Here is a 10420-nt window from a genome sequence, read left to right on the forward strand (position 1 = left end):
TGCAGGCCCATGGGCGCACTATCGTAGGCGGGCCTATCCCAGAGCTCATTCCTTTGTGGAGTTGGGTTAGCAGACAGTGGGCCGTGTCCATTGTGGGCGGGTTGGAAAAGAGAAAAAAGACCGTTAAAAAAAAGAGAAAGAAAAATGCCGTTAAAAGTAACTGGGAAAGCCCGGGCCTATCCCAGAGCCCGTTCCTTTGTGGAGTTGGGTTAGCAGACAGTGGGCCGTGTCCATTGTGGGCGGGTTGGAAAAGAGAAAAAAGGCCGTTAAAAAAAAGAGAAAGAAAAATGCCGTTAAAAGTAACTGGGAAAGCCCTAGATCCACTGGACCTGGCAAGGCTATGTGACCCTGGCTCGCAAAGCTTGGGGCGGTAAGTGAGTCGTATGCCGAAATGGTACAGTCAAGGCCATGCACGAGGACGGTGGGTTTGGAGTCTAGCTTATAAGGGAGGACAAACCTCCTATTGCCAACCTGGGTTTTCAATAGAGAGTTAGACCCAAACTTGGTTTTCAATAGAGAGTTAGACCCAAACTTGTGATGCTAGACTTGGGCCCCCATCCCGTGTGGCGGGTATTCATCATTGGTGCTTTCATTGAGAGCGCACGTGCAGGCCCATGGGCTAGCACTATCGTAGGCGGGCCTATCCCAGAGCCCATTCCTTTGTGGAGTTGGGTTAGCAGACAGTGGGCCGTGTCCATTGTGGGCGGGTTGGAAAAGAGAAAAAAGACCGTTAAAAAAAAGAGAAAGAAAAATTCCGTTAAAAGTAACTGGGAAAGCCCGGGCCTATCCCAAAGCCCATTCCTTTGTGGAGTTGGGTTAGCAGACAGTGGGCCGTGTCCATTGTGGGCGGGTTGGAAAAGAGAAAAAAGGCCGTTAAAAAAAAGAGAAAGAAAAATGCCGTTAAAAGTAACTGGGAAAGCCCTAGATCCACTGGACCTGGCAAGGCTATGTGACCCTGGCTCGCAAAGCTTGGGGCGGTAAGTGAGCCGTATGCCGAAATGGTACAGTCAAGGCCATGCACGAGGACGGTGGGTTTGGAGTCTAGCTTATAAGGGAGGACAAACCTCCTATTGCCAACCTGAGTTTTCAATAGAGAGTTAGACCCAAACTTGGTTTTCAATAGAGAGTTAGACCCAAACTTGTGATGCTAGACTTGGGCCCCCATCCTGTGTGACGGGTATTCATCACACCCGTAGAGCCCTAATCTACTTGTGTTACGGTGCAACTCTGTTCACACATTTTTTAGTGGACAGATTTTTGTCGGGGTGCGCATATGCTAGTTGCTGCACCACTGTAGTATGGGGTGTGGCTCCATCTCCATCCCACGTGCCCCTAATATGACTCTTTGTAGTAGTTTGCATGGCGACATTTCGAGTCTAATTCTAAGCTTTGTCGTTACTTAGACTAGAAAAAGAAAGGAAAGGAGAGCGATGCGGATTGCGGAGACGGCATCAACAAACACTCGAGCCAGGCCCACTGGGCTGCACCAGGAAGAGAATGGGCCTTTAATAAGTCTCGCTTCTAGTGGTCCTCCCCAGGCCCACTGGGTCTATGACTATCTCATCTGTTTAGCTTCAGTGCAGCCCATAAAGGCGTGAAGTTGGAAGTAGGCCTACTGGGCTATCCGATGTTCCTGCGTATTTAATAATGTTGACCAGCATATAAAAATATTAAGAATGGAAACAATTTTTTTTTTTTTTTTGAGAATGAGTGAACTTGTATTACAAAGACAAGTTACACGATATTAAACATTGCAAGAAAATAAAACTCCTGCATCAAGAATAAAGAAAATATATAATAAAATAACGTCTGCAACAATTTATAGAACAAAGAGATATAGCTCTTTCTTAGAAGTAAGTAGTAGCCTTGAAGCGAGTTTTGAATTGCCTTAAAAATTCCTTAAATAACAACATTAGAGGATCAGAGCTACCAGTCATATCTAAACGAGAGAGAAGGCACCACACAAACTACAAAATCATTAGATTTGTGAAGGGAAAACACCAAAATCTGAGGAAAAGCACCAGATCTGATAGAAAATCAACAAAGCATTATTAAACATTATAGACCCGAGAAATACTAGCTAGTAGATGTACTTCTGGGGTGGAGGAGAATCGTCGGATCTCGACTCCTCCTCGTACCGCCCTGAAAAACGGAGAGTTTTTAATAATTAAATTTTCGAAATCCTTTCAATATTTTTTTTTTTTTGTGGACTTCCGGAAAGCAGGTGTATGTTCTTCTCTCATAGACTCGTACATAATTTGCCAAGTATATATTCAGACTACAGAATTCCTTTTGCGTTCCACTACGTGTTTCGTCTCACTCCCCAATCTTGACTTCTTTTATATAACTATTTGGATAGATTATTATTTGCAGGAAATATTGTCATTGAAGCAATCCCACACAAGCAAAGTTGATTAATTAATTCCATTAAAAGGAAAGAAAAAAAAAAGAAAAAGAATGTATCACGGCCACCTCAATGACCGCATGTAAATTACTTGACTAGAAATAGAATTAAGCTTTCTTTCCAATAATTTTAATCTTTTTTTCCCCACATTTGATGTGTCTGATTAAACTTGTTAGGCCAATCTGACATCTATTCTTGTTCTTCTTTCTTTTGATAACATGTCATGTCAAATTTGAAGTCTATTGGTAGTGAATTGCATTCTCACAAGGAAAACCCACATTTTCCTGCATGAAAACAAGTAGGAAGTTTCACGACAGTTTGCTATGCTTAGGTTATCATAACGTCATAACGTCGTGTATGCTTAGGTTATCATAACGTCGTGTATCTGGGGTTTAGCGTTGGAAATCCTCGGGCTATTTTCCCGTGGTACTTATCGTGGGCTTGTCTTGCTTATAAAACTTATGCGCATGTATTTTAACCCAATCTTAACCATCTCAATATGGTGAGCCCTCTTGATTGAGCTCTAAATTGACGGTTTGAGTTAAGATCCACTCAACTATTTGAAAAGCAAGATGGGCTGGGTCACAGTTAAAATAAATAAATAAATGTACTTCTTTTATCCGTTTTTGTTATTTGAAGAGTTGTTTCTCTATCCAAAATGATATGTGTCAATAATTTTGATGTCCATAATCTAGGTGACATATTAACTCTAAATGATCCCCATAATTTTCCCCATATCACATAATTATGGTCTCCACATTTTCTCCACGCCACCTAGATATGAACACATTATGAATGCATAAATTATGGACATATAATACTTCTAGTTCTGTATTGACACCAATTAACTATTTCAGACAATTTCGTCAATAAAAAGACAAGCCACCTGTCCAGATGGCTAAACCACAAATGGAATCTACCCCAGGCAGCACCATCAATCAACTGGTGAGAAAGACCTTAGACGTAAATATGTTATCATTCATTTCTCCATTATATTTATTGTCATTAACAAAAACAACTTTGTTAAAAAGGCACGTTTGATGGGTAGCTTCATCTGTATCTGTAAGGTGAATCCAACACTCCATTCATGGAGCTCATGCTTTATATAAACCTCTTTAATCCACACTCTTGCCTCTTTCTCTTCTTCTCCGTCTCTCCTCTTCATTACCAATCTTAGCTTCTCAAGTACACTCAGACAGTACTAAAGCTTCTATTCCTTATTTGCCTCTTTGTATTCTTCTTCTGGGTCTCAGGGATCAAAGAAGAGTTTTTGGTTGACATGGGAAGATACAAAGAAGAAAGGTATGTGGGTAGTGATCAATTGGAAAAACAACAGATAGTGAAGAATTCCTTCAATTGTATGTGGTTATTTTGTGTGAGCATTGCAGGGGGACTAGTCTTGGGCTGGTGGGAGCATGAGTATCATCCCACAAATAGCCACCAATGGATGGTGCCCTTGGGTCTTATTCTGTTCATCACTCCTGTACTAATCTGGTTAGCTGTTTTCACCTCTGAAATGTGGAATTCCGATGTGTTGACAAACGTGACTCCACCGGTTCCTCCTCCACGGTGTGGCTCCTCCTCCTCTGATGATCAATAAGAGGAAATCAACAAAGTCAACAAAGTTCCAGTGTGATTGTTCACTAGTCCTGCTATTTTCTGCATATATTTTAAGCATGAATCAAAATGCACGAAATGATGACAGGCTATAGTTTTGTAGAAGACAATACTGTAGTGTTGTTCATTGATTGAGATTGAAATAGTGTTACAATAGAATAAAGATCACAAACAGTATAATAATAATGAGCAAGGATGTTACCTTCACCAGTTTGTCCCTTCTCAAAAGAGTCCACTCGAATGATTCTGCTCAAATCCAATTGTCATCAAACAGGTTACCTACCAGCTTAATCATTCATTTTTTTGATAAATCAGCCTGCATAGTCACTGATTAAGAGTCGGACAGCGATGGATGAACTACTAATCACACCTAGTTTGTTTGTCACAAAGTTCAAATAATGAAGCCTCTGTGCAATGTCCCTGCACCAAATCCATGATCAGTAATAAATGTATGATGAACCTAGGTATTTGTCCATAGCAGGTCTTCTGGATGTTCATAGCACCCAGAAGGCAAATCAACTGCGCATAACCTAATTAAAACATGCTAACTTTAATCACCACATCTATACTCAAAAGGGAATTTTACAAATCTAACAAAAGAAAAGATTCATCCAAAATCAAGGCTTCAACAATAAGCATCAAGTATAGCACAAGTGGTTTGAAAGTACCCTGTCATTGGGAGAAATTTTCATCCAAAGCAGCTGGTTCTGCAACAAGATGTAAACTGTGATTCTCAATTACCACATAGAAATTCTAATTACTGAGTATGTAAGTACTCTAGTGAGCTTCCAAAAGTCGAAAATGGAAAGAAAATAAATTAAAAATAAGAAGAGACCAAACAAATTAGCAACACCAACAGAGTGCATCGTATTCTAGATCATGGCACTCATACTCACATACATGTGGAACACCACCCAATTATAATAATCTGATTCTGCACCTTCATATTGGTGAAAATCATTTAGCAGAATCCCAATCCAAAAACAATATGTTGTGTACAAAGAAACCACATTTTCTTCACATTCATCCTCTAACAGCCAAAACTTGTGATATCAAATAAATCAAACGCATTGGGCACACCTTATAAAGATGAAAAAGTTATAGAAGATACAGCAGATACACCAGCAGTTAACTCCCAACAGCTACAATGGGATAACATTTGTGTAAAATCACCAATCCTCATGCCTCAACATCTGAGCGGGTCGGAAAATCTAGGCCATGAAGTGCAAGATCCTCCTTCGAAAACAATGGGAAGAACCATAATGCCTTCTTTGTGTCGAAAACCTTAAGAGCAAATAGAAAGCGTACCATAATAATGTAAGACATCAAAGAGAGGCGTCTATTGGCCACAATTTTATCTGTAATCACAGAAGCATTTAACAATAAGATTGCTTACGTATAGCTATTGAGGTTCTTGCGATTTTTGGGGGGGGGGGGGGGTGGGGTGGGGGAGAGGAACCCAAAAAGTTGCATTATCGAAACCACATCGTTTTTTTTTTTCTTTTCTTCCCTTTGACATGTCAAAAGCATACTATATAGCTGCAGAAAAACTTGACGTATCTAATGACTCAAGAGGTAACTGCTTCAACGTTGTTCCTTATGGCAAAGCTACTAAGTAGTAACAGATTCTGGTACTTACATTGATGTTGTGAAGACGATAGTTTAGCATTCTTTCCTGTGTAGTTTTCCCATTTTGTCATCTGGAACTGAGAAAAGACAACTTGGAGCGCTGATGGTTAGGCAAAGCAATGGACGGTTGGAGGATACAGAGTTAGCAAATCAGAGAGTATCATAGAGTGTAAATAAAGAGGAATGTTACATAAGAAGTGGGTTAAAGAGCAAATAAATCACCCAGAAGAAAGTTGGAGGATACAGAATTAACAAATCAGAGAGCATCATCGAGTGTAAAATAAAGAGGAATGTTAAGAAAAGGTGGAATAAAGAGCAAATAAATCACTCAAAAGAAGGTTTAACTATCAGTAGTTATTTGTCAATTAGCTTGAGTTAATGCCTCAACTTTCAGTCTTTTTCTAAGTACAGAATTAACCACACACTAACACTACTACTAATAGTGTTCACACAAACAAACACGACCTCGAGAAGTCCCACTCAGCAAGTAATATCATGCCCAAGCTTCTTCTCCTTCTCCTCCTCCTCCCTGGTATTTATAACTCCAATACTTCCAGTCTTCTTAGCCGGCTTACTAAGCTGAAATACAGGATGCCTGCGCAGCCTCTTGACTCCTTAAACTTAGCAAGTCTCCACTTTCATATTCACCTTTACATTTGTTTTCTAAATCCCCCATCATGCACCTAGATAGTGTGTTGCTACCAGAAATGGACTTGGATTCTTCCTATCCATCACTCTTGTTCTGCACGCTCCAATGTTTCTCATCAATTTCAGTTTCCAGTCTATCCAAAGTGGAAGTCCTCATGAACTTCCCAATGGCCGGTCCTGAAGGGGAACAGGAATTTGGAGTTTGTTCATAGGATTTTTCTTTCTTCAAGTTTGATAGATTAGGTTCACTCTTGTCACTTACAGAAAGTGAACATGATGAGAGCAACCTAGCATTGGCAGCGGCCTCCTCTCTTTCCCTGAGGGTCTTCAAGATTAAAGTCTTGAGGAAGTTCATAACTTGCACAGCATGAATCAATGCTGTCAAAGGATCAGCCATCTGTATTAAGACAATGACAACCTTTTCTTTAGACCATGATTTAATAAGAAAGTGTTCACAAACAAATACCATCCTTGTTGGTTTACAAAGACATAACCACAAATATCTCAGAAATCTTGGGTAACCAAGCATTGAGATAAGTGATAGATCAAACATAATTACCGATACCAGAACAGGTCAACTTAATGCCAGAATAACTCACTATAATCGAATCAATTATTAACAATTTAACATGCCTTCGTGAAAACCTAAAATTTAGTATGATGTAAGATCAAAAGTGCAAAATATTCCTCGCATTTAAGGATAAATGGCCACATGTCTCAGAAAGATGATACCAAACAAAAGCAAGTTCAAGAAACCTGAGTCATGTTGGGGGCGAAGACCATAGCAATATTGCGTGCATTCATCTTATTGTACTGTTCGTACTCCACAACATCTGCCATCAAATTGATTGCCCAGTCAAGCAATGCTGCTTCTGTTTGAGGAAGTAACTTCACCAGTTGAGTACAATCATCTTCCGTGTTGCAGTGCATCACCAGTTCTGGTGTGAGAGAATCAAGTACTCCAGTTGGAATTTCTCTGAGCCATGCCTACCAAGTATGAAAATATTGCACGTACCAGGTCAGGAGAAGTTACTACAAGTTCTGTTAAGTTTCAAGTGGAAATAGAAGCATCAAAAAGAAATGAAAATAGAAGGTTATAACTAGAAGTTTGAGGAGGACAGAAATACGAAAAACAATGCTTGAGACAAGATTGAATGGAAGATGCCCGGGTTTAGAAATACAAGCTAGAGAGGGGGAAGACAGATTTTGAGACATGCAGTCATTCATTTTGTATAATAAGTTTTGCACAAAAGACATGCCAAAAGTAAGGGCATAAAGAGAATGCATTCATATGGTTGTGTGATTGAGTATATTCATGTGCATTTTTGTACATACCTTTATTAAACCTGCCAAACAATGGACATCAATTCCCAGTGGCACCACACCTTTGTTTAGCTGGTCTCTTACGTATTCTTCATGGCTATTCTCAGCAGTTATCCGAAATATTCCTTCTGCCTTCAAGAAAAAAATGCAAGCGCGAAATGAATCCCCAAAATTGAACTGTACAAGCAACACTCAAGTTAATGCTATATCAGTCAGACTACAAGTATAAACATACTCTGAGGCCTCCTTCTGAATATAGACGTTTTTGCATCATCAGAAGAATTATTGGAACACTGTTTCCTCTGTTATCAAAAGAACACTGCATTGAACTGGCAGAAACTCCAAACACACTTGCACTGGAAGATAATCAAATGACTTGTATTAAGTTATTAATCAATGAAAAAAAGGAAATGATATCTGGGAGCCACAGAATGTTTTAACATATGAAAATAGAGATAAATACAATCATTAAACCATGCAGTATTCAACCATTTTTATGAGGAGGATCCAAAGAAAGATAAGTAATTCAAAAATAAACTCCATAAAGCAAGAGAACCAAGGGTATTGGTTTTTAATAATACATGATTCCACCCAAACAACAGTGCAACATGCGACATTTCTGCCTCTGCGAATGCTACATACACAAACCATAACACATATTTTGGCTCTTCATAAATATTTATAATTGCCACATAGAACTATAAGATTGTTCCCCCTGTTAATGTCCCTTGTCAATATATTCACTATTTATCAATTCAACACGAAAAATGCAGGGTAAAACATAGGTCCTCCTTTCCCTCGGGACAAACAAAACAAAATTCAGTTCAGAATTAAAAACTTCATTTGCTGGTAACTGACTTAGGCTGAGTTTCTATTTTTTTTACTAGCTTCAGCTATTATCTCTGTTTACAAGAGATAATTGTTAATTCAACTTATGGAGAATCATTCACAGAGGATACTGTAGTCTGTAGTGTGAAGGGCAAATAACTTGGAAGTCTAGACTCTAGAGGACTGATTGAGAGCACAAACTAATTGCATGGTCAGAAATGGTAACACAACCAAACCTAGGAATGTTAACTTAATGGTGATGTAAGCAAATCTCAACACAAATCCAGTGATCACATATCTCGTGCACAAGACTCCTACAATAGATGGGGTCGGAAACGGACATGATGTGCACAAACCTTATCCTCACATAATATGTAGAAAGACTGTTTCCAGGAATTGAAATTGTGCCCCCCTAAGTTGCACCATTGCAATTTTACTAGTTGGCCATATGTTTGCATGTTAAACAATTTCTATGCACAGAACTCCTGCAATAAGTCAGGTCAGAGACAAGTAAGATGTAGGCAGACCTTACCCCCACAAAATATGCAAAATGACTATTTTCCTGAATTGAACATGTGACCCCTGGAAGGCATACTTGTGAGCTCTAGGAGGGCAGAGGTCACACGGAAGATTTGTGCCTTCCAAAATATGTACTTGTTTTATAAGGTATTTTTTGGAAGAACCTCTAGGAAGGCAGAAGTCACACGCAAGTCTTCCAAAATACGTACTTTTTATATTTTGTACTTTTGGAAGACACGCCCCTTGCGTGAAAGACTAGGAAGGATACAGAGGATGTCAATAATGGTAGCTTCAAAAGTTTCATTAATATCTTTCTACATCAAGGCAAATACTTCTACATCAAACATATGCTCAATCTGAGTGCACAGCTTAATCATAGCATTTAACCATTTTTAATTGTTTAAAAGTAACAACAAACAAACATCATGACAAATTGACAACTACTAATTCAATATCAAACTGAAGGAGACTGTGAAGTTCAGTAGAAACCTGGCACTGGGCACTCTGCTCGGGACGTCAGGCTCAAGCTCAGTAGGCAAACCGAGAAATCCATTAAACCGGTCGAAGGTCACATGCGAGACGTGCCTGACCTCCGTTGGGCAGCTAATGTCCATGGAAGAAACGTCTTCCCTCTCCACACTGCACGTGATCAGCGATTTCCTCAAAACCGCCACTAGAATATCAAGAACCGCGGATTGATTCCCACCGCCATTATCTCTCCCTCCCTGCTTTCCCCCAAATCTCGATCTCGTACCAATAAACGGCGTCGAAATCGGATTCTCAGTGCTCATATCATCACCTCCATACTCACACTCTTCTTCTTCTTCTTCAGAATCATCTTGTTCCCCTTCTCCTTCCTTACCGCCGTCGAAATACGGACCTGGAGCAGCAGAGTTGTTGAACTCACCGAGTCCAACGAGGCCGCAAGATATGGATCGGAAGAGTCGCGTCATTGCGCGGCAATTGCTTCCGCTTTCTCCAATTCTTCGCGCTACAAAGAAGTAGAGAAGAAGTTTGGGAGAGTGTGGACTGTGGAGATTTGTTGGGAATGGAATTGAATTGTTAATGATAAAGATAAGAGAATAGAAGGTGAGATTGGTTGGAAAGGAGAGAGAATACTTGAATGATTTGGAGTGATGGGAACATCTGGTTTTTTCTTTTATTTGAAAGAGGGGGGTGGGTCTGGGACTGGGACGGCTCGTGATCGAAGACGGGTCCGTACTTTACGACCAAGAGAGACCACTACCTGTACAAGACATGAGACGACTTTATGATGGACGTGAGAGTTATGTATTTGTATTCTTGGTTTCTTCTAGTGAGTATGTTAAAAAAGCACCTTTCTGTCACGTGAATCTGATCGGACGGTAGTTTCTTCATGCAGACTCATTTTGATGATTCACACTCCGAAACCCTGATCATCATAGTGATACATATCATCTTTATCACTCTAAT

At 39.8% G+C, this 10420-nt stretch overlaps 1 protein-coding gene across 1 annotated transcript; it reads right to left on the reverse strand.

Annotated features, from left to right (window-relative positions):
• Window positions 1-4223: 4223 nt before the first annotated feature.
• LOC120004081 (rho GTPase-activating protein 3-like) lies at window positions 4224-10147 on the reverse strand. Its single transcript, XM_038853315.1, has 6 exons — window positions 9458-10147; window positions 7857-7977; window positions 7634-7753; window positions 7055-7285; window positions 5661-6695; window positions 4224-5305 (listed from the first exon to the last, which is right to left on the reverse strand). Exons 1-5 carry the CDS (start codon window positions 9919-9921, stop codon window positions 6375-6377), a joined length of 1257 nt encoding a protein of 418 aa, XP_038709243.1. The 5' UTR covers window positions 9922-10147; the 3' UTR covers window positions 4224-5305; window positions 5661-6374.
• Window positions 10148-10420: the final 273 nt, after the last annotated feature.

Source organism: Tripterygium wilfordii, chromosome 8 (assembly GCF_013401445.1).
Source record: "Tripterygium wilfordii isolate XIE 37 chromosome 8, ASM1340144v1, whole genome shotgun sequence".
NCBI lineage: Eukaryota > Viridiplantae > Streptophyta > Magnoliopsida > Celastrales > Celastraceae > Tripterygium > Tripterygium wilfordii.

Bases quoted from the DNA above. Each gene is read 5' to 3' on its own strand.
- LOC120004081 (XM_038853315.1), bottom strand. From the start codon at position 9,921: ATGACGCGACTCTTCCGATCCATATCTTGCGGCCTCGTTGGACTCGGT. The intron at 7,978-9,457 runs GTTTCTACTGAA...ATTATCTTCCAG, and splicing joins AGCAGAGTGCCCAGTGCCAG to TGCAAGTGTGTTTGGAGTTT. The intron at 6,696-7,054 runs GTTTCTTGAACT...GTCTTAATACAG, and splicing joins TCGCCCCCAACATGACTCAG to ATGGCTGATCCTTTGACAGC.